This window comes from Amblyraja radiata, chromosome 31, assembly GCF_010909765.2.
Source record: "Amblyraja radiata isolate CabotCenter1 chromosome 31, sAmbRad1.1.pri, whole genome shotgun sequence".
NCBI lineage: Eukaryota > Metazoa > Chordata > Chondrichthyes > Rajiformes > Rajidae > Amblyraja > Amblyraja radiata.
The window spans coordinates 8,588,469-8,613,612 of NC_045986.1; the positions used below are offsets into that span (position 1 = coordinate 8,588,469).

The 25,144-nt window shown below is 41.8% G+C and overlaps 1 protein-coding gene across 2 annotated transcripts in view; it reads right to left on the reverse strand.

Moving 5' to 3' along the window:
* LOC116990372 (tumor necrosis factor receptor superfamily member 5-like) overlaps positions 1–25,144 on the reverse strand; it is a 167,480-nt gene that overhangs the window by 108,048 nt on the left and 34,288 nt on the right. The window contains exons 2-7 of one of the 2 annotated variants that reach the window (XM_033047987.1): positions 22,061–22,190; positions 19,798–19,940; positions 16,456–16,540; positions 11,113–11,258; positions 4,873–4,898; positions 2,777–2,879 (exon numbers count right to left, since the gene is read on the reverse strand). In XM_033047987.1, the coding sequence (XP_032903878.1) occupies positions 2,777–2,879; positions 4,873–4,898; positions 11,113–11,258; positions 16,456–16,540; positions 19,798–19,930 (493 nt within the window). In that variant the 5' untranslated portion in view covers positions 19,931–19,940; positions 22,061–22,190. The remainder of the gene's footprint in view (positions 1–2,776; positions 2,880–4,872; positions 4,899–11,112; positions 11,259–16,455; positions 16,541–19,797; positions 19,941–22,060; positions 22,191–25,144) is intronic. The other variant, XM_033047986.1, reaches the window with a different exon arrangement.

Sequence of the window (25,144 nt, forward strand, 5' to 3'; positions counted from 1 at the left end):
GTATTTAGTCAGAGAGCTATATAGCATTGAAACAACCCTTCGGTCAACCTTGTCTATTCGAACCAATTTGACATATCGGGTTGGTCTCATTTGTATTTACTTCGATAGCTTTTCTGGAAAAGTCCTCAGGGAGGTTGTTACATAAACACATCAAGGGTGGGGTCTTTTTCTTTTGCAGTCACTGGGTATTGTGAATCACAATTAATATCTGGTTGTGTTGGTTCGGTGGCTGCTGAGGCCGATGTGAAATTCACAAGGTAAACACCTGAGGCTCTCAATCCTACCTTGAATGTGTTTCCATTTTTAATGGACACAGGCCAGAGATTCCCATTATCTAATAAGGCTTCACAAGTTTTTGAAGAGGCTTTGACTGGATCCTTTTGCCTGTCCACCTGGTAATTACCTACTACCACGGAGTGCAGAACAATTTGCTCCAGGAGTCTGCTGTTATGCCTGCAAATGACATGCCCAACCCGTCAACAAAACTGACTGTAATTATGGAGCTGTTGCCCTGGTAACTGATGGTGATGTTGGATTGTTTATCCTACCAGCTGATTTGGAGGATCTTGAAGACACAGTGCTTTCTGACGTGGTGGGTATAGTTAGTGTTTGCCACAGAAGAGGCACCCATCACTACTCCCTTGTGGTTTGTAGTGTTAATCATCAAACACTCTTTTCCAGAGGCAAACATTATACTGGAGTACTGAAGGTGGTGGTCAGCTTTATCACCGAGGTCTGCTTTCATGGAAAGATGGCTCTATATTAAACAACACCAGAAGTCTGAGTTGCTGTAATGTGGAGGAAGTAATGTTTTCAAACCACTTATGATAAGTGATAACTTTCATAGAAGCCCCGACGCCAGGGAAGTTTACGTTACGTGTTTCTTCCACTGGTGCTGCATTTATGAAAAGGAGATATTTTCTTATTTCCCTGTAACTTTCTCTCTATGCCCTTTGCCCTTCCAATCTTTATTTTGCTGCTGCTGCCTGTCGTGTTGAATCTCATGATTGTAGACCACTGGTCTGATTCAGAAATCACAAACAAAGTGCAAGCAGCAGGAGTCAGTGCTTTATCTGCATTTTCAGGGTTGGAGGTAATAGTGACGGCCATGCCATTTTCAGGATTACCCAACTTAACCACCAATGAGGATTGCACCCTGCTTTGTTCCTGCTCACAGCTTTGTAGAAGGCACTTGAATGGATCAAACACCCGCCAGCAGCAATTTTCATTCAAAAGCCTGTACTGTCATGGGAAATATGTAGAAGGAAGAGGCAAGGAAATGTGAACATGCCAGAGAGCATCTTCAACATCATTTAGTTTGATCTAAAACAATATACCTGAACATTTATGTTCCAAAGTATACTTTGCCAAAATGTTGCAAATTTGTGAATCGAAAGAAAAAACATTATTAAAATAAATAACTAACAATATAAAACCATTAAAAATACAGGTTCTGGTCCGGCAGCAACCCTTGGTCAAGCATGTTTTGAATCTGGCGCCATTGGTTGGCAGAGCAGCCATAAGTGCGACCTTATTTACATTTCTATTTGCAAAATTTCTGTACATTAGAATTGTTGAGAATAAAAATTCAATCTGAAGGAATCTTTGTGTAAAAAACAATCAACACAAAATTCATGCAGAGAATTGAAAGTGTACCAAGGACAAAGGTCCATGGGCTGCTGGATCACAGCAGGAGGCCATTTAGGAGATGTGCAAAATGGACGGGCAGGCTTAGGGTCCGGACATAGGTTTACGTAGCGGGTTCTCATGCGGTATTCTTAGGTCTCTCGGGCTGGATTAGAGTGTTTCAACATGAATAACCATTAAATCCTCTGAGAATTGGCCATATATATATATGAGAAACTTAACTGATGTTTAAAAATATTAAACCAAAACTTTCAATATAAACAAGATTATATTTTTCTATATAGCTATATTTTTCACAGGATAAAGTTAACTTTATTAATTAAATAAAAGATTATTCATTCCACATTTCACTTCAACAAAATCATGATTGCAGCACTTACGAAAGCTAAAGGAAATGTCTTTAGTTTAGTGTTCAAGAAGGAACTGCAGATGCTGGAAGATCGAAGGTACACAAAAATGCTGGAGAAACTCAGCGGGTGCAGCAGCATCTATGGAGCGAAGGAAATAGGCGACGTTTTGGGCCGAAACCCTTCTTCAGACTGATGGGGGGGTGGGGGGGAGAAGGAAGGAAAAACGGGAGGAGGAGGAGCCCGAGGGCGGGGGGATGGGAGGAGACAGCTCGAGGGTTGAGGAAGGGGAGGAGACAGCAAGGGCTAGCAAAACTGGGAGAATTCAACGTTCATGCCATCCGGACGCAAGCAACCCAGGCGGAATATGAGGTGCTGTTCCTCCAATTTCCGGTGTTGCTCACTCTGGCAATGGAGGAGACCAAGGACAGAGAGGTCGGATTGGGAATGGAAGGGGCAGTTGAAGTGCTGAGCCACCGGGAGTTCAGGAATACGTTTAGTTTAGTGCAAGCAGCTGGAGTCGGTGCTTTATCTGTCCTTCAGCCCACTATGTTCGTACTGACCAGCGATCCCCGGACATTAACACTGCCCCACACACATTAGGGACAATTTACATTTATACCAGGCCAATTAACCTACAAACCTATACATCTTTGGAGTGTGGGAGAAAAACAATGATCTTGGAGAAAACCCATCCAGATCACAGGGAGAAGGTACAAACTCAGTACAGTATTCTGTTTGCTTTCTGGCAAAGACAGTATAAAATATTGGCTATCACTTACCCGCAGCGCACAATGAGCAGCAAGTACCACCATGTTCATACTCCCCTCGATCACACGCAGTTACTTGTGAAAGATGACAAATCAGAAATAGAACGAAAAAAATCTGTAATGATACAATTACATTTAGGGATTAATAACTGAAAAAATATATTTTTAGAAATAGTATCACTGTTTTAAAATATCATGGATTTAAAAATATATTTTATTTCATTCTAGTGTGCAGCTCTATGGCAGTACTGCTTGATATTAATAAAGAGCAGTGCTGTTTTCCATGGGATGATCAGCAACATTTACTGGCAGGTTTTCAACAGAGTTTGAAGAATTTTTTTAAAATAATGCAAAATACTATTTATAGGCTGGCATAAAATTGTAGTTGCACAAATACTTGTGTCCTTTCAAAGTCATTTTACAGAAAATGCTGTACATGCTTGGCTTGTCAAGCAGAATATCTGGGAAATAAATAGAGTCAATGCTTCTGGTTCATACGTTCCAGGAGCAGAATTAAGCCAAATGGCCCATCAAGTCTACTCCGCTATTCAATCGTGGCTGATCTATCTTTCCTTCTTAACCCCATTCTCCTGCCTTCACCCCATAACCCCCGACACCCATACTAATTAAAAATCTGTCAATCTCCGCCTTAAAAATATCCATTAATTTGGCCCCCACAGCTGTTTGTGGCAATGAATTACACCAGTTGACAAGCAAAACGTGGCAGATACTGGAAATTTCAAATAAAAACATTAAATACTGGGGATACTCAGCTGGTCAGGCAACATGGAGAGATGTTGACAATGGCTTCTGAAACAAGAAATGTTTCAAACTAAAAATGATCTTTGAAAGGAGTGAAAAATACATATAAATAAAAAATATTGTATTTTACAAACATTACTTCACATCTGTAACTACAATTCTTTCATAAAAATGTGTTAATAGAGTAATTTTCTTCGATGACAGCTGTGTAGAAACTGAAATGTTGTACACGGCAGTAAGACAGGGTCGACATGCACCAGTTGGATGGGATGGAGCGCCCCCGATCCATGAAAGCCCAGGATAGCTCCATGCTGCTGCAGGGCCCCCTCGACCCGCAAACCAACACCTCTCTTCTCGCCCAACCGACATTCTGTCCAGAGGCACCTCCAGCAGCGGTCTTTGAAGACGCTGTGGGAAAAACCCTGGTCCCTTCCCTACCGTCCCATTCCTCACATCCGTTGTATCCAGTCTGAAGAAGGGTCTCGACCCGATACTTCACTCATTTCTTCTCTACAGAGATAATAATAATAATAATAATAATAATAATAATAATAATAATAATAATAATAATAATAAATACTTTATTGATCCCCTCAGGGAAATTCAGATGTCCAGAAGCCCCCAACCAACAAACCCACAGATTCAAAACGAACGCAGACAGAAAATACATAGAATACAATGTGGACACTACCTGAGAGCAATAAATACTTGAAAAGACCAATAATTAACAATTAAAAATTAAAAATTGCAAAATGCATCCCCCTACAGCCTATATTATAAAATCTAATGGCTGCAGGGGTGAAGGATCTCCTGAACCGCTCCGTTCTACAGGGCAGGGAGAGGAGCCGGTTGTTGTTCCGAGTGCTCTTTTGACTCTCCAGAATTACATGGATGGGATGCCCGGGGTTTTTCAGGATGACCTGCACCTTGTGCCTCATACGCCTCTCAAGCACATCCATCCCAGAGTCTACTCTCCCCTCCAGCACTGAGCTAGCTCGTTTAACCAGTTTGACCAGCTTCTTGTTGTTTTTTGCACTAATGCTGTTGCCCCAGCAGACAACAGCGTAGAAAATAACACTTGCAACCAGTGTTGTAAAACATGTGCAGCATATCATTACACACATTGAAGGATTTGAGCCTTCTGAGGTGCTGCCTGTCCCGCTGAGTTACTCCAGCCTTTTGTGTCAACATTCGATTTAAACCAGCATCTGCAGTTCTTTCCTGCCAAATTTAACTTGTAGGTCGGAATTATTTCACCAACAGAATAAGAAACTGAAAGCTAAGACTATATTTTGGCTTAATTATCTGAAATATTATTTTCACTAGAAATGCAATGGTCCTCCTACCTTTTTCAACTGTTCACCTCCTGTACCTGAAAACAATAGAATAATATAAGTACATTTCTCTCAGGAATCTGCGGAATTGACATACAGTTGCTTGCACCGGCATATGTGCAATTACTGAAAAACAATCCTGAACAGGACTTGATCAGAGATGTCCTAGTTTATTAGTTTAGACATCAACAGATCTTCCCCGGGATTTATCTTTGCTGCTTTCCAACTCAAACCAAGTCTTATCCGTAGAATTTTCCCTTTGTTTCACCTGTCACCAGTCGTGAAAAAGCATGGAAATATTTCTATACTATTATTCCTACCAAGCTCATCTCCAAACAGCCAGCACTCCCCGCTGTAACTGGATTGTTGGACTCCTGTCCAACAGACCACAATCAGTGAGAATAGATGACAAATCAGACGTTAATTCTCAACACTGGTGCCCCACAAGGATACATTTTCAGCCCGCTATTATACGCCTTATACACTCACGATTCTGCAGACAAATACCAAACCAACTCAATTTATAGGTTCGCAGATGCCACCACCGTAGTGGACCAGATATCGAATAATAAAGAGAGGGAGTACAGAAAGATTGAAAACCTTGTAACTTGATGCCAAGGCAAGAACCTCTACCTCAACGTCAGCAGGACGCTGGGTGGCACAGTGGTGCAGCGGTAGAGTTGCTGCCTTACCAGAGTCCTGGGTTCGATCCTGACTATGTGTGCTGTCTGTATGGAATTTGTACATTCTCCTTGTGACTGCGTGGGTTTTCTCTGGGTTCTCCAGTTTCTTCCCACATTTCAAAGATGTACAGGTTTGTAAGCTAATTGGCTTTGGTAAAAATTATAAATTGCCCCTCGTGTGTAAGATAATGCTAGTGTACGGAGTGATTGCTGGTCGGAGCGGATGCAGTGGACCGAAGCGCCAGTTTCCACGCTGTATCTCTAAGCTAAACTGATCAGATATATCCGGGAACACTGTGGGAAACTAGAGAGGAAATTGCAGGAGCTCTGGTTGAAATTAACAAGGCGCCATTAAATACAGGGGAGGTGCCGGAAAACTGGAGGTTGGCAAATCTTGTGCCTCTATTCAAGAGCTGCAGGGAAAATGCTGCTGAGTTAAGCTAAGTGAGCTTAACATCTCTAGTTGGGAAATTACTAAAGAGTATTTTGAGGGATAAGATATGCATACATTTAGATGGACAAATTAGACACAAAGTGCTGGAGTAACTCAGCGGGACAGGCAGCATCTCTGGAGAGAAGGAATGGGTGACGTTTCGGGTTGAGACCCTTCTTCAGATGAACATGGGCTGATTAGGGATAGTCAACATGGTTTTATATATGGGAGGTCGTGTCTCACAAATCTGATTGTTTTTTTGGAAGATGTGACGAAAAAGGTTGGAGGGCAGAGCTGTAGATGTTGTATCTGTGGACCAGCAAAGCATTTGACAAGATTCCACATGGAGGATGCACTGGAACATTAGATCGCAAGGGATCCAAGGAGAGATAGCAAATGGATAGAAAATTGGCTTCAAGGAAGGAAGCAGAGAGTGATGGTGAAAGGTTGCTTCTCCGACTGGAGGCCTGTGGCTAGTGGAGTGCCTCAGGGTTCAGTGCAGGGCCCGGTACTGTTTGTCATCTGTATCAATGATTTGGATGAGAACATACTGCACTTGGCATGATTAGCAAATTTGCAGATACAAAAGTTAGCGGTATTACAGATAGTGAAGATGGTTGTGAAAAATTACAGCAGGATCTTGATCAATTGGCCAGGTGGGTTGAGGAATGGGTGATGAAATTTGCATTTTGGGAAGTCTAACATGGGCAGGAAACAGTGAATGGTAGGGCTCTGGGGAGTGTTGTAGAGCAGAGGAATCTAGAAATCCAGGTGCATAGTTCCTTGAAGGTGGAATTGCAGGTAGATAGGGTGGTCAGAAAGGCTTTTGGTATATTGGCATTCATCGGTATAGAAGTTGGGAGGGCATGTGCAGTTATATAACATGTTGGCGAGGCCGCACTTAGCGTATTGGGTTCAGTTCAGGGCACCACGTTATAGGAAATATGTTGTTAAACTGGAAAGGGTATAGAGAAGATTTACGAGGATGTTGCCAGGACTCAAGGGTCTGACCTATAGGGAGAGGTTGAATAGGCTGGGACTGTATTCTTTGGAGCGTAGGAGGATGAGGAGTGATCTTATAAAGATGTTAAAAGTCATAAGAATGAGAATCATGAGTAGACGGACAGAGTCTCTTACCCAGAGTAGGGGAATTGAGGATGAGAGGACATAGGTTTAAGGTGAAAACATTTAATAGGAATTTGAAGGGTAACTTTTTCACACAAAGGGTGGTGGATGTATGCAATGAGCTGCCAGAGGAGAGTTGTGTTAGGGACTATCGCAACATTTAAGAAACAGACGGGTACGTGGATAGGACAGGTTGGAGGGAAATGGACCAAACGCAGGCAGGTGGGACTAGTGTAGCTGGGACATGTAGCTGGGAGATGAGAATTTTTTTTTTCACAGAGTGTGGTGAATCTGTGGAATTCTCTGCCACAGAAGGTAGTTGAGGTCAGTTCATTGGCTATATTTAAGAGGGAATTAGATGTAGCCCTTGTGGCTAAAGAGATCAGGGGGTATGGAGAGAAGGCAGGTACAGGATACTGAGTTGGATGATCGCCCATGATCATATTGAATGGCGGTGCAGGCTCGAAGGGCCGAATGGCCTACTTCTGCACCTATTTTTTATGTTTCTATGTTGGCCGGTGTGGGCAAGTTGGGCTGAAAGGTCTCTTTCCACACTGTATGACTCTAAACTAAAAGGAGATTGTGATTGACTTCTGGAAGCAAAGCAGTACACACACATATGGTATACATTGATGGTACCCAAGTAGATAGTTGAAAGCTTTAGGATCCCAGGAACATCATCAGCAATTTGTTTTTGACGAGCCACATCAAAGCTATGGCCAGGAAAGCATACACATGTCTCTATTCCTTAGAAGACAAAGTTGATGATGCTCGGTTCTCACCTTGCCCCTATTTCACCCCAGACTGATAAGATATTTGCCTGGTCTTCACCTTTACCCCACAAGCCGAAGCATTTAGCACACCATTCTTCGACATTTCGACGAACATCAAGGGGGTCTCACCAGATCTTCCCCTCTCCCCACTTTCTCTTTAACTCCCTGGTCCCCTTATCCCTTCCCATCCAACCCTCCGGCATATTTCGAAGTGGGAGAGAGAAGTCTCAAGAAGGGTTTCGACCCGAAACATTGCCTATTTCCTTCGCTCCATAGATGCTGCCTCACCCGCTGAGTTTCTCCAGCATTTTTGTCTACCTCCAGCACATTTTCCTGCTTCAATAAGAGGCCCAACATTTGTCCCTACACCTTTCTCACCACCATCCAAAGAGGTGTGCAGCCCATCCAGGTGAAGTAGGAACCTCCTCTAACCTGGTGTAATGCACTGAGTGCTCGCGATCGAGACCAAGTGTAGACTAGGCGACCGCTTTGCATAGCTTAGCTCTGGATGCACGTCATTTCAACTCCCCTTTCCATTCCCACAGTGGCCTGTCTGTCCTTGGGCTTTCCCACTGACACTATGAAGCCAAAAGCAAACTGGAGAAAAACCTCTTATTCTGCTTGGGTAGCCCGTGCATGATCACTGAATTTTTGGTGTTCTTTTCCCACACCCACCAGATTCTCTCCGCCCCTCTCCCACCTGATACCATATGCCCATCATTTTTGCCTTATCTTGTTCTCCTCTTACCCACCAGCCTTTGTCTACTCTTTTCCCTCTCATCTCCACACACTCGATATCTTCCCTCTACACTCTTAGCTGCTGGTCAACCTGCTGAATTACTCTAATAGTTTATTTATTGCTGATATTTCCCTCCTAACTGCACCTTATCCAGAGATGTACGTCTATTGATATTCTGAGTCTAAATATTGTAATTCCATAACCAAGATCTGCACCTACTGATCAGAAAGACTTCTGGTGATGCTCTGCTTATCCACTCCAGAGAGGAGGAGGCAACAACATGTTGGAGTCTGGTTTTTTATAACCTGTTTTTTAAAATTATGTGGCCAGGGTTAAATTCAGTTAATTGCATTAGAAAGCATAACAAATAGTATTTACATATATGGGGTGGTCTGGTAGGCTTACAACTATATTTCTATTTCTAACACAATAGAAGGATCTCAACCCGAAATGTCACCCATTCCTTCCCTCCATTCCTGTCCTGATGAGTTACTCCAGCTTTTTGTCTATTTTCGAAAATTATTGGCATTGATTTATTATTGTCATATATAGAGATAGTGATTTTTTTTGCATGCTAATCAAATACTATACATGAATATAATCAAGCCTTATACAACAGGTATTGCAGAGTGAAGAGTACCAGCCTGAAGAATATATTTTTCAGCATAGCATCATACCAGTTCCAGAGAAAAAGTCCAATGTTACAATGAGATAGGTTGGGAGGTCAGAACTGATACCTAACTTATGAAAGGACTGTTCAGAAGTCTGATTACGGAGAGGAAAAAAAACTGATTAACTCTGCTGTTATGTGTTTTCAAGCTTTTGTATCTACTGCCCAGTGGGAGCTGGGAGAAAGGAGAATGGCAGGAATGAACGAGGTCCTTGATTAAGTTGGCTGCTTTCCTGAGGCAGAGTGAAGTGCACATGGACAGTTTGATCTGTGTGATGGACTGGGTTGCATCCACAAGTCTGCGATATATCGTGCAGTTTTGGGTAGAGCTATTCCAAAACAAAGCTGTGATTTTACCCGATACTTTCCACAGCACATCTGTAGATAGACACAAAATGCGAGAATAACTCAGTGGGACAGGCCTTTCCTTCCTACGTGCATCTGTAGAAGTTGGTAAGAGTCATTGGAGACATGCCAAATTTTCTTGCTCTCCTGAGGAAGTAGAGGCATGGTGTGCTTTTTAGCCGTAGCTTCAATGTGGATGGTCCTGGACAGATTGGTGGGAATTTTAAGCTCTCAACCATTTCCACTTTGGCTTAATTTATGCTTATTGGGCATGTACTCCACCACCTTTCCCAAAGTTAATAACTGGATGCTTCGCCTTGCTGCCGAGGGAGACATTGTTGATGAGGATTAATTAGTTAAGATTACTGTACATATATGGAATTTATTTGTTATGACAGGATGTGTGCATTAGTTTTTACAGACACATGATACTCCCATTTATGCTAACCTTCCACTTTTAATGCACAATTTAAAATTTCCTTTATGTACGGAAATATAATGTGTTCCGATGATTACATCAGAAATATTAACTGTTTTTCTTTATACAGATCTTCAACAATTCAATGTTTTATTAGTTAAATATCCCAGTTTCAATTTTGATTTAAAAGTTTTATTGCATAACCATCACTGAATTCTCATGGTTCAAACAGCGAAGACGTTGAGTTGTTTAATGAACTGTCAGTTGTTCAATGCTTGTAAATGGCTCAAGAATGTAAATGCGATCAGTAATGATCAAATGTTAACACTGCCATCGTTGGATGTCCATCGTCAGGACTGATGGAAGGAGACGCAAAAGGGTAAGTTCGTCAGCGGTAGTTGTCAATGGCGTGAGGATGAACTGATGGCTGAGCAAACTGGCTACGAGTGTTATCAAATGGTGTACATTATCCTTGCCAGGTGACTTGTGAATCTCAGCTCAGGCTCTTTGGTGGCTCTTCATGCTGACTGTTGTGGTCTTGAGCTGGTTTCTCCAAGCTGAATAACCATGGTCTGGATTCACCAGTTATCAGTGTGATGGCTGAATATTGTGAGTCATTGTCACTGCACTACTGTAAGCAGAAACTGAATATTCAGACAATTTACCTGAACGACAATCAGTGGTAAATGAGATGGAGCACCATTAATAATATTTATTTTATCAAAACAAATACTAGAGACAATCACAATTGTATTAATCATACAAATAGTCTTCTGACACAAAATGCTGGAGTAACTCTGCGGATCAAGCAGCATCGCAGGAGAAAATGGGTGAGGTTTCAAGAAGGGTCCCGACCTGAAATGTCATCTATCGATTATCACTAGAGGTGCTGCCTGAACCGCTGCGATACTCTAGCATTTTGTGTCTACCTTTGGTATAAACCAGCATCTGTAGTTCCTTTTTATTACAAAAGTAACACTCCACTGTTTGTCAAAAAGCATGCTTTCCTGTTTTTCTGGTCATGTATATGTCTTTTATTTTGAAATGTGTGGAAGAAATGCTGTACCTGAAAATGATAGGAACTGGTCTTCACAACTTGCTTTGCACATTGTACAGGTACCAATCAAGATGATCAAAAGCAAGACATATGGAGTTGGGGCTGCTGTCTTTAGTTTTTCAACTCCAACTGAAATTTGGATCATCTGTTGATACCTGTGGAAGATGTATGGTACAGTTTATAATCAATGAGACACTCCAGTAATAATTACCCCACACAATAATTGGAACATTTTTGCAAACATTCACCCAATATGTGCCCAATTCCACTGCCTTGACATTTCCCCTCATCCTTGGAATTCATTCCTTCATTTAATCAGTACTTTTTAAAAATTATAATAGTTTTTTCCCCTACCTTGTGCTTTAATTTGTTTGTTAAAACGCAATCCCTCGTGCCACCCCGCTCCCATTTGTACTGTTTCAAGTGACAGCCACGTCAAGAGAAAGGTGAACAATTATTGAGCTTGCTACTTTGATGCAAAGTTAGTTACTAATAATAGCCTTTTTTAAATATAAATTCCAGACAATATTTCATTCACAGAACTTAAATCCACCAGCCATTCAAAGACCAATAAAGATACTCTGGAGGGACAAAAATAAACTTGATAATGCACCAGATAAGGAACTATATGGAGTCATACAGCATGGGAAAAGGCCTTTCAGCCCAGTTTGTTTAAGTTGGTCCCAATTGGTTTCAATAAGTCTATATCCCTCAGATGAATTGAACAGGTACTTTGGATCTGTCTTCACTAAGGAGGACACAAACAATCTCCCTCATGTACTAGTGGCCAGAGGATCAAGGGTGACGGAGGAACGGAAGGAAATTCATATTAGGCAGGAAATGGTGCTGGGTAGACTGATGGCTGATAAATCCCCAGGGCCTGATGGTCCACATCCCAGAGTACTTAAGGAAGTGGCTCTAGAAATCGTGTACGCATTGGTGATCATTTTCCAATGTTCTATAGATTCAGGATCAGTTACTGTGGATTGGAGGGCAGCTAATGTTATCTCACTTTTTAAGAAAGGCAGGAAAGCGAAAACAGGGAATTATAGACCAGTTAGCCCGACATCGGTGGTGGGGAAGATGCTGGAGTCAATTATAAAATATGAAATAGCAGCACATTTGGATAACAGCAGCAGGATCAGTCAGAGTCAGCATGAATTTACGAAGAGGAAATCATGCTTGACTAATCTTCTGTAATTTTTTGAGGATGTAACTAGGAAACTGGACAAGGGAGAGCCAGTGGATGTAGTGTACCTGGACTTTCAGAAAGCATTTGATAAGGTTCCACATAGGAGATTAGTGGGCAACATTAGAGAACATGGTATTGGAGGTAGGGTGCTGATATGGATAGAAATTGGTTGGCAGACAGGAAACAAAGAGTAGGGATTAAGAATTTTAAGAATGGCAGGCAGTTACCAGTGGGGTACCGCAAGACTTGGTGCTGGAATCGCAACTATTTACAATATACTAGATTAAGTGGGACCCATTGGGTACGCTAGTGTGGGTGTTGTGGGCAGAAGGGACAGGTTTCCAGAGGGCTAGTACGGACATTGTGGGCCAAATGGATTCTTGGGCTGGCGGCTCAGTCACTCAAGCCTGTTGTGCTGGCAGCTCACTCACTCACGGCTGGTGGGCTGGCAGTTGGCTCACGGCTATTCATTGAAATTCCATTTCAAGCAGGGTGCAAGGCCACCAAATTCAAGTGCAGTTTCCTACCACTTCAAGCAGGGTGCAAGACCACCAAATTCAAGTGCAGTTTCATACCATTTCAAGCAGGGTGCAAGGCCACTAAAGACAGAGAGTCGTGTCCTCTCCCTCCCCCATCTTGCAGAGACTGAGCCACGCCCACACTTCCGGGTTTTATAGTCCCTCTCCCCCTCCCACTGGAAGATGCGTGGCCTTCATGGCGTGATTGACAGGAGAGAGAAGCTCAAAATTTTTTTAAACTCGTAGGTACTCGGGGCTCTTGTGGATATTTTTCAACATGTTGAAAAATCTTCACGAGTCTTCACGAGCTTACCGCGTTTCCTGAGTACCTGCCGTTAGTGTTACGAGCCGCTAAGAGACGTCTCGAGCTCCGACGTACCCGCTACGTACTTACCACAGGTTTGATTTTTTTTTTTTAAACTCGTGAGTGCTCTTGAATTAGCTCGTACAGTGGGACAGCCCCTTAAGATAGAGCTCTTAAAGATAGCGGAGTCAAGGGATATGGGGAGAAGGCAGGAACAGGGTACTGATTGTGGATGATCAGCCATTATCACATTGAATGGCGGTGCTGGCTCGAAGGACCAAATGGCCTATTCCTGAACCTATTGTCTATTGTAAACATTCCCATTCCATGTATCTGTCCAAGTATCTTCTAAATGTTGTTACAGTACCTGCCTCAACAACCTCCTCTGGCAGCTCATTCCATATATCCATTCCGAGTGAAAAAGTTGCCCCTCAGGTTCCTATTCAATTTTGCCCCACAGGTCCCTATTAAACAAAATTAATCCAAACCTTGCTGACTATCACTAATAAGCCCCTGTTCATCTTCTTACAATTTTATAGGGCTCAATGGGACCACACCTAAGTATGGTGTGTAATTTTGTTCTCCTTACGTGAGAAATTATATACAGGTATTAGTCCTTTTACAAAAGGAACATACTTTAAAGTAAAAATAAATGTATCGTTCTTATTTGACTCAAAAACTCTTGTTGCATTCCACAGAGGAAGAATTTTGGTCAAAAAAAACCTGAAGCACTTAAAAACCTGCAAACATATCGATTTTAAAATGTAACTGTAAGAAATAAAGAAATAATGTATTTATTCAGGTTACATACCAAATGATAAATGTTAGTGAGGGGATCTTGACAGTAGAACCTGAAGAGAATATTTCCATTTTGTGGATGAATCTGGAACAAGTGGTAATTGGCTCAGAATATGGGGTCACTTATTTATAGCAGGAGGAGGCAAACTGTTTTCTGTTAGAGGGTTGAGAGTCTTTAGATACTTAAACCAGACAGTAGAAGCAGCTTCTTCTTTAAGGCACATTCTTGGTGAGCAAGAGGGGAAAGGTCACTGTGGTTAGGAGGAACGCGGGTTCGGGTTATAAATTGGATCAACAATTATCTTATTGATGTTGGAGCAAGCTTGAGAAGCCTAATGATCTACTCCTGCTCCTAACTAATATGTTTGTACATGAGTAGTAGTGGCAGGGTGGATGACAGACAATAGTGACTGGTGTTCAGGTAATGAAATGGAGATTGATGGAATTTGCCATGTTGCTGGGAAATGTTCTTCTTGCGATTGTCTTGGGTAGCTGATGAACAAAGCTTAAAGATGATGTTGGAAAGCTAGACAACATTTTTCATCCGATAAAGTTCCTTACAATAAAAACGCAACATTTTCTATTGCACAGCCAAATCTGATACTCTGCTCACTGCTTGGGATGGTTATCTTGAAGATACCTGTTCCTTTCGCAATGTTTGAGAATGCCTCTCAAAGCCTGTCCTAGTGATGTTTTGGTGGCACTAAACTACGATTCCGGAGAACTTTCCAGCATATCCTGGTGTGCTTCATCAGATGCAGCTTTATCTGCCAATTTGACAAAGTCTTTGCAAAGCCTTTATAGGTTCATAATGGAAACACTCTGGCCAATATTTCTTCCATAGAGTGTTCACTGTTGCATGAGTTTTGCTATCCAAAGTGGCATTGATGTTGTTTATGGCTAACATGACAGTGTTTCAAATTTCCAGATTTTCCAAATGGTGGGTTTGTTTTTTACTCAATTCCAAAATGACGTTAAATGCTGCAGGTTGTCAGTCTTGATCATAATAACAGCAGCCTGTAACAATGGTATTAAGAAGAGCAAAAGCACCACCTGGATCTTGTCAGCCATGTCTTCACAGTCAACCAAATTTACAGGGGCATTCTTGATAAGCAAAGCTCTGTGGGGAAGAGATCAGAGTTTGAGGAAACTGTCCAAGTTTTTTCCTGCACAATCGTGTTTGAGAAAAATACCCAAGCATACTTGACTTTCTTCCATTCATCTATTTTACTTCTATGTATTTGGTGTTTCAATGCAAAGCTGTGTTCTTATACCACTGATTCTTTGCATATATCTATTCTTATGATAGAATTTTGAAAGAGCAGCACCAGCATTTAGGCAATATTGGGCGATAGAATCAAAGAAAATAGATGCAGGAGTAGGCCATTCTGCCCTTCGAGCCAGTACCACCATTCAATATGTTCATGGCTGATCATCCAAAATCAGCACCTCATTCCGGCTTCCCCCCCCCCATATCCCTCGATTCCCTTAGCCCTAAGAGCTAAATCTAACTCCCTCTTGAACACATCCAGTGAATTGACCTCCATTGCCTTCTGTGTCAGAGAATTCCACAGATTCACAATTCTCTGGGTGAAAAAGTTGGCCTTCGATTATAACCTCAGAATCTCTGGGTTTTCTGAATTATAGATTGAGGCACATTTAATTTAATATGACCAACAGCATTGCCTCAAACAAGCCTGGAATTATTTTCTCATCCCTCAAGATTAATTATCATAATCATATTAATCATAATGTTTAAGAAGGAACTGCAGATGCGGGAAAAATCGAAGGTAGACAAAAATGCTGGAAAAATTCAGCGGGTGTTGCAGCATCTATGGAGCGAAGGAATAGGTCCAGGAGTAGGCCATTCGGCCCTTCGAGCCAGCACCGCCTTGGGTTGAGGCCCTTCTTCAGACTGTTACTCATAATCATACTTTATTAGCCAAGTATGTTTTGTAACATACGAGGAATTTGATTTGCCATAGTCAATAAAAAGCAACAGAACACCCAAAATACATTTTAACATAAACATCCACCATAGTGACTCCTAAACATGATGGAAGGTGAAAAAAAGTTCCTGGATTGACGGGTCTGTCATATAAGGAATGTTTGAGTTAGCCAGACATCTCTAAGCTTAGGCAAAAGAGAGCCAAACTCATTGAAAAAGTACAAAACTGGATGCTCAACAGGATGCTGGATGTTTTGGCTGGCCAAGAAGTCTGGAACAAAGGGTTACAGAGTCAGAATAAGGGGCAGGCCATTTCATGCTGAAATTAGAAATGTCTTTATTTAGAATTCTCTCCCCATTTAGACTGTGGAGTCTCCGTCAGAAAATGGAAATCAATAGCTTTCTTGATACTGAATGAGTGAATGGCGGGGATGGGTGAGGACAATGTGGTTAATATTGAAGATCAGCATTATCTCCTTGAATGGTGAAGCTGAATGTCCTACACATGGCCCTATTTCAGATGTTCTTAAGATGTCTTGAACGGCACTGAATTTTGATAAGAATAGCATCCAACTGTAGAATAATTGTTTACCTATTTCTTTGTTTGAGAATTATTGAGTTTTCGATGAATTCCAATCCATGCCACCTAGAATTCAGCACAGGATTCTTGTCATTTGCTGCAGGAAGATGGCAGAAATACAAAAGAAAAAATGTTGTTCAGTCCAGTGAATTATGTTATTTTGATATTTACCCAAGCATACTTGACTTTCTTCCATTCATCTATTTTACTTCTATGTATTTGGTGTTTCAATGCAAAGCTGTGTTCTTATACCACTGATTCTTTGCACCCTGGTTATCAGCAGGATTCACCTGAATAGCATTTCGGTACTGCACTTATCGTTTATTAACTAATGACATATTTTAGCACCTAGGTGCATACAATATAGGGATATTCGTCTCTTGATAAATTCTTAAATGGTAAACTACCAAATCTACACAAAGCTTCAGAAACACATATTCTCATCCTATCTTTCCACCACTTTTCTCTGACTCTAACCGATTGAGGTTTATAAACATTTTAAAGCTGAGTCTCACGTTGCGAGCTGACACAAGAGGTACCCCGAGTTAAAACTCGTGGTAATAACGTACAATTAACGTACGGAACTCGTGGACGCAACTTAGAGACTCGTGGCGCTAACGGCAGGTACTCGTAAAACTTGTCAACTCTTGCAAAAAATCAAACATGTTTAAAATTTTCCACGAGTCAATTTTACTCTTGTGGTTAAGAATTGAAACATTTTAACTCGTTGTAAGAACGTAGTGGTCTGTGCGTTTACCTTAGTGTATCGTGAGTCTATCGTGGGAACTCTTTAACTCCTGTCCAGGGAGACACAGAGGCTTTTGAGACTGGTGGGCAATCACTTCCAAAGTGTCTGCCCACACAGTCAGTACACCTCTCCTACACTTGTCTCCCGCAATAAGATCGTCCCGCAGAGAATGATCCCAGCCTAACCCAAGAGCCATATCACCCCAGAGATTAATGACGCCCGCGCATTCCCCCCCCCCCCCCCCCCCCCCCCCCCCCCCCCAACCCCTCTCCACCTCAACTCACACCTGGGCACCAAAGCAGCTCAGGAGGTGAACCCTGAGCTCCGTCTCACAACAATCTGATGTGCACATCCGTCCACATTCAAAGATTTAATCTCCTGTCTCCCCGCAGTGTGTAGATATGGCAGTAAATTCAATTAAAACATATCAAACCTGTGTGTTTCAAACAAATCATAAGTATAACTGCTCTGGTACTGGATGGTGCGCATTTTCCCTTTGTAGGTCACATCAATAGATGCGGCCGCGCTGAATTCTATCTTTAAAACAAAGCCACAGGATGGAGAAGTCTTCTTTAACACTGTTGCTTGTTAAAACATAACACTGTTGCTTATTAAAACAAACCTTCAATCAGGATTGGCTCAAGAGTAACTCGGGAGACGAACTTGGAACATCGCAGAAATGACAAGTAAACGGCAAACTTGTCATACCCGTGGGAACTCGGTTAAACTCTTGATCATACACTTGCAATCTCGTACACAACCACGAGTCTTTCACTCGGGGTACCTCTTGTGTCAACTCGCAACGTGAGACTCACCTTTAACATCTCCATGCTTTCCAACTATGATGTGCACAATTTTCTTATACTTGCTATCTACAAAAGCAGACACCTACAGGGTTAGAAAGATGTCCTGTACACATTGTAGGAGCCCCATTCCACTATGTCATTTACGGCAATGTAATTGAAATACTGGATCTTCTTATGACTCATTGTACTATTTTGATATTTGTCATAATTCTCCTGCTACAAAAATAAGTTCCTCTCACCTTTAAAAAAATGTAGTTATATTCCAGTTGTGTTATACTCTTATCTTCTTGCCTCTCTCCCTCTTCTTGCTCCCTCCTTGCCCTTCCTCCACCCTAGTCGTTTTACCAGTGCCAAGGTTTTCTACTTTGTTTCTCTTGGGATCACCTTCCCTCGCCAACAATGGACCTACCAAGCACTACCCTGCCTGAGGTCATTTTTGGCTGGCCCTGATTGTTCCTGGACTTTCCTCACCTCCTCTCCACCCCCTACTTGCAGTGGAGATGGGAAATACGATTTGTAGTGGGATCCTGTTGGAGGTGGCAAAAATGTTGGGGGATTATGTGCTGTTTGTGACGGCAGAGGGTGAAAGGTAAGGACTAGGGGTCTCTATCCCTATTGCGACAGAGGGGAGGGGGAGCAAGAGTGGAGCTGTGAGATATCGAGGAAACCTTAGTGAGGGCCTCCTCTATGAAGAATGGTTCCCTCCGCAACTCTTGTTCAAGATGTGGACTCTTATACATCGGTGAGACCAAACGTGGACTGGGTGATCATTTCGCTGAACACCTTCGCTAACTTGAAGTTGATGTATCTAACTTCAAGTAACCCCTGCATTCCCTCTCTCTCCATCCCTCCCCATCCAAGTCGCACACCTTCTCATTCTCCCCTAGCAAACAGCTAATAATGGCCTGGTTCCTTTATCATCATTACTTCTTTGCATATCTTTCATTCATTTGTTCTATCTCTTTCTACATCTCCGTCTATATGTCTCGTTTCCCTTTTCCCTGACCCCCAGTTTGAAGAAGGGTCTCGACTCGAAAAGTCACCCAGAGAATTCCCTCCAGAGATGCTGCCTGTCCCGCTGAGTTCCTCCAGCATTTTGTGTCAGTTGTTTGTTTCTTTATTAACTACTGTTGTGTCCTGAAATATTTTACCTTATATAAATCTGCTTTATTTCATACAAATATAAAATCATCTGGATTTGTCTCAATGCTGTCACTGAATATTTTATCTTGGCATTGTCAGCAATTTGATTCTACTGCAATTTTTCTTGATTCCATTTTTTGATGATATCTAGGAACCGTCTTTTACTTCATGACTTTTCAGAATGAATCCAGACTCACATTTATGCCAGGTTCCTCGCCTAAAGTAACAAGTCCACCGTTGTATCGTCAATAGTTTAGTTTAGACACCGCCCGGAAACAGGCCCACCAGCGATCCCCACACATTAATACCATCCTACACACACACACACAAAGGACAATTTACACATACCAAGCCAATAAACCTACAAACCTGTACGTCTTTGGAATGTGGGACGAAATTGAAGATCTCAGAGAAAACCCATGCGGGCGAACGTACAAACTCCATATAGACAGCATCCGACAGGATCAAACCCGGATGCTGACCGCTTCCCAATCTCCGCAACATAAAACACACTTATATATTCACTTTTCTAGTTCTGACACTGACCTGAAATTATAAACTCTACTTTTTTTAAATCCATAAATGCTATCTGACCAATCAAAATTAGTCTATTAGGAATACCGATCACGTAAAAATCAAATGCATAAAAGCACTAACCTGAGCAAGAAAGCACATGTTGATGATGATCAATAGATTTCCATCCAATGATAAGAAATACTGTGAACAGTGAGACGTTTAGGATGACAGGCAATGCTTTCCATTTCTCAATCCTCTTTGGATTTTCACACATCCTTTGGTATCTGCAAAACATGGCCACACAGTGAAGTATTTAATTAAGAAGTTTCATCATTTCACTACTTGGTCAGTCAGTTAAGCAATCACTCCAAGATATCCTCTCCACGCAATTACTGGAAACTCATTTAATGAAACATCAAATAATATGACTCAAATTCAATTTTTGACATACATGTTTCTTTAAAAATATTATCCCAAAAACACTGATCAGCACATATTTTGCCACTACTGTTTCCAGTTCCAGTAAAGCATAATAAACGGAGACTAGCCAACTACAAAACTTACATCTCTCTTTCCCACTCATGAAAATTCCCTTGTCACGGGTTTCTTTCATGTTCTTGACATTTCCTAGGACCCAGTATTTTCTCACAGCTTGGACTTCGTCACTATGCCCTTTGCAAAAGCGTGTATCGGTTAATGGATTTGTGAAATCACATAGCCTCCGTTTTTGCACATGCAGTAATAGAAGAGGATTAGGTTGGATTTTTAGACCTTGATATGTCAATGTACCAGAATGCTATCACTGAACCGTTACAACTAAAAGTGAAGTAATTTAATAAAGTAGAGAGTTAATTTCATTCTCTGAAACTTGATTATAAAGCTAAAACTGAGGATACGGCAGGTTCTGTAATCTGAAGTTGAAACAAACTGCTAGATTACCGGTAACTCAATGCGTCAAGCAACAATTGTGGAGGAATTTGCATTCACGGAATCATCATTTGGGTTGGGACCCTGAATCAAGATGGTCCTGATGCAGTGTCTCTTCGTGAAATATTGACATGTTTCTGCCTCCACAGATGCTGCTTGACCAGCTGAGTTCCTCGGGCAGTTTGTTTTTAGCTCCAGATTATAAAACTATCTGAATTAAACAATACTTTGTAGCTCCAGGAAAACACCCTGCTGTTGGATGCATTCATTTCTATCCACCAAAACTTAAAGCATCAATAACAAGAGGAAACTTAAGTTTTAAAAAGGTGGTTGTATCACATAAAAGTAACAGTTTGCAAAGTTAGAAATTGTGCATTACTTATTGAAGCATGGCATAAAATGTTGAAGGTGCTATGTGAATAAAGCACGGATGTTGTTGTAATAAATATTATGATATTTTTTATATCAACCATAATTTTTTCCATTATCTTTACTTGAATATTTAGAGATTATCTAAACCTACACCACTGGTTTAATTTAGTTTAGTTTAGAAATACAGCATGGAAACACGTCCTTCAGCCCACCGAGTTTGCACCAACTAGTGATTCCCGCACAATAACACTATCCTACACACTCGGGATAATTTACATTTTAACCACGCTAATTAACCTACAAACCTGTACGTTCGGGCTTGTATACTCGGGAATTTAAAAGGATAAGAAACATATAAGATTATTAAGGGTTTGGACACGTTGGATGCAGGAAAATGTTCCCGATGTTGGGGGAGTCCAGAACCACAGTTTAAGAATAAGGGGTAAGCCATTTAGAACGGAGATGAGGAAAAACCTTTCCACACAGAGGGTTGTGAATCTGTGGAATTCTCTGCCTCAGAAGGCAATAGAGGCCAATTCTCTGTATGCTTTCAAGAGAGAGTTGGATAGAGCTCTTAAAGATAGCGGAGTCAAGGGATATGGGGAAAAGGCAGGAATGGGGTACTGAGTGTGGATGATCAGCCATGATCACAATGAATGGTGCTGCTGGCTAAAAGGGCCGAATGGCCTACTCCTGCACCTATTGTCTATCTCGCAGATAACCCACACGGTCATGGGGTGAACGTACAAACTCCGTACAGACAGAATCTAACAGGATCAAACCCGGATGCTGACCAATTCCCCTTCTCTGCCACATAAAACACTCATGTATTCAGTTATTTATTCAATTATTCACCATTCAATTATGGCTGATCTATATTTCCCTCCCAACATTCTCCTCCCCATACATCCTGATACCCAAATTAATCAAGAATCCATCTCTGCCTTACAAATATCCATTGACGCCCTCCACAGCCTTCTGTGGTAATGATTTCCATAGATTCACCAACTATCAATCAACTTTTATTGTCACACTCTTCACCTTCTGGTTACAAGTTCACACTAAAGTAGAGCTATGCTTATTCATGTATTTGAATTATATTTACCAAGGAATCAGATCTTTACGAAGTTTAAATGTCCGTTTCACGATCCTTTTGCTAAGCATAAAGTAACAATACTTTATAAAATATGACAAATTTGTATGAAATTATATCCAGTTCTTCACATCAAGAAATCCTGAAATAAAAGGAATATACATTAAGGCTTATCTAGGGCATGTTGGTCAGTATGGGCAAGTTGGACTGAAGGGCCTGTTTCCGTACCACATGACTATATAGGCTGAACACCAATTTTCCGACACCCTCTGTTTCAGGGCCTTTCTGGATTATTAATTTTCTGGACTAAGAGGTCATGTGATAATGAAACAGCAATACACCCCGGCCCGCTAATGACACCCCTCCCATGTCTCTAAAGCACCACAAAATGCCAGAAATGTAAATAAAACAAATATGAAATGTAAACTGAATGTGAATGCAATGACCTGCCGACCCATCCCCGGTTCCCACCGCCTCCCCAGCCATTTAGAGCCCCCGGGTTTCCGACCCCGCTCCCGACTCACAAAGTGCACCAGCGAGCCCATCTTCACCGGTTCACATGGTTGTTGTAGTGGCTCACGTTGCAGTCCCTGGAGAACCAATCCCTCCTCCTCACCCTGGCCCCTCCTCACCCCACTGCCGTTGCGTCCTGCTTCTCCTCCGCAGTCGCAGACATACTCCACCTTGGAAGTGACAGCAGGTGAGAGGGGAGGGTGCCCCCACGGTGACCGAGTGCGTTCTGTCGGTGGGGGCGCACTGAAGGCAGCGCGTCCTGTCGAGGGCTACAATAGCCATGTGAAACAGTGACGAAGGGCTCACTGGTGCACACCAGGGGCACCCAGTTTTAAATTGAAACGACACAAAGTGCTGAAGTAACTCAGCCGACTGAATCGGCCTGGAGGGTCCCGATGTAAACTTTCCGTGTCCTTCAGAGTCAGTCACTACAGGTGATCTATAGTTAAGTCTCTTGTCAATGATGACACTTCGACATGGAGCACATGGTTGGTGATGGGAATGGCTTTGAATCTTGTGCTAGATCTCCTTTCAAATGTGATCTTAGTGTTGCATGCGCAAATATTATTTGCTACTCATTAATTCATATTAGCTATGCATCCAATTACTTGATTAATTATTACTATGAAATTGTTTATCAATGAAAATCATAATTTATGACAGAATGCTAGAAAACAGCACAAGAAACTGGACCGAGAACATTGCCTAGTGAAACTCCTGCATTGGTGTCCTAGGGCTGAGGCAGACATGTATCTGACTTTGATCAGCAGGGTTTTTGCTGACAAACTGAAACCTCAGCATAAGAACCTAAATACAGGATAAAGTGTTTGTTTAAGAACAGGATGAGGAAATATTCTTCATTCACTCTTGGATTCATGGAGGAAATGAGCGTCCATGTGGGCTTGACAGGTTAAATGCGGATATAATCATACCCCTGGCTGAAATGCCTTGGACCAACAACAGTCAGGTCTCAAAATAAGGTCAGTCATTCAGGACGGAGGTAAGAAATGTCTTCATCCAGAGGGCATCAAATCTTTGTAATAAGTTCATAAGTTATCAGACCAGAATTAGGTCATTTGGCCCATCAAGTCTACTCTGCCATTCAATCTTGGCTGATCTTTCATTCCCTCTGTCCCATTTTCCTGCCTTCTCCCCAGAACCCGGACTAATCAAGAATCTGTCAATATGTGCCTTAAAAATATCATTCATAAGGCCTCCGTAGTTGTCTGTGGCAATGATTCACCACCCTCTGATGAAATAAATTCCTTCTCATCTCCTTTCTAAAGGGACGTTCTTTTATTCTGAGGCTGTGGCCTCTGGTCCTAGACTCTCCCACTAGTGGAAACATCCTCGCTATCCAAGCCTTTCACTATTCGGTGAGTTTCACTGAGGTTCCCCCTCATCCTCCAGCAAGTACAGGCCCAGTGTTGTTAAATGCCCATCATAGGCTAACCCACTCATTCTTGGGATTATTCTTGTAAACCCCCTCTGGACGCTCTCCAGAGCCACCACATCCTTCCTCAGATATGGAACCCAAAACTGCTCTCAATACTTCAGTCTGACCAGTCCTTATAAATTGAATTGAATAGGATTGAATACACTTTATTAGCCAAGTATGTATACATACAAGGAATTTGCCTTGCTCACAAATAACAACACAATACACAGTAGACAATAAAAATATATAATTTAAACATCTGAAGAATGAAATAAATTACCAGAGCAAAAGGAGGCTGCAGACTTTTGGCTGTTGAGTAGCGACTGCTCGTGGAAAAAAGCTGGATTTATGTCTGGCTGTGGCGGCTTTGACAGCCCGGAGTCACCTTTAGCATTCGCATTAGGGATGTAAAGCCTCAGCATTACACCCTGCCTGAAGAAGGATCTTGAATCTTGACCCGAAACATTACCTGTTCCTTCTATCCAGAGATGTCCCACTGAGTTACTCCAGCTTTTTGTGTTTATCTTTGGTTTAAACTAGCATCTGCAGTTTCTTCCTACACATCCATGTTTTTATATTGCAACCCTCTCTAAATAAATGTTAGCATTGCGTTTGCCTTCCTTACAACTGATTCAACTTGCAAATTAACGTTTTGGGAATCCTGTCCCAGCACTCCCAAGTACCTTTGCACCTCCGATTTCTCAATTCTCTACCCATTTGGAAAATAGACTATGCCTTTATTCCTACTATCAAAATGCACGACTGCTAATTCTTTGAGTAATTCTTTGTTCAAAATGTTTGTGGCAGCTGAGATGCCAAATGAGATTGATAACATTTTTGGAACATGGAAGAGGGATATGATGCCGAGACAAAAGTAAAATAGACACTATGTTATTAAAGTCACAAGAGACTCAGATGCTGGAATCTGCAGCATTAAAAATGGAGAGCAACGCAGCGGGTGTGGTGGGAAATGGACAGTGCAGGTTTGGGTGGAGACTCTTCATTTAGATTGTCAGAGCAAAAGCAACGGGAAAACTCCAGTTTCTATTTCCTATGTTCAAAGGGCTGTACATTTCTGGGACTGTGTAAATTCATGAAGACTGAGGAGGTGGAGAGCAGGTTAAATGTGGTGGAGCCACAGGGTG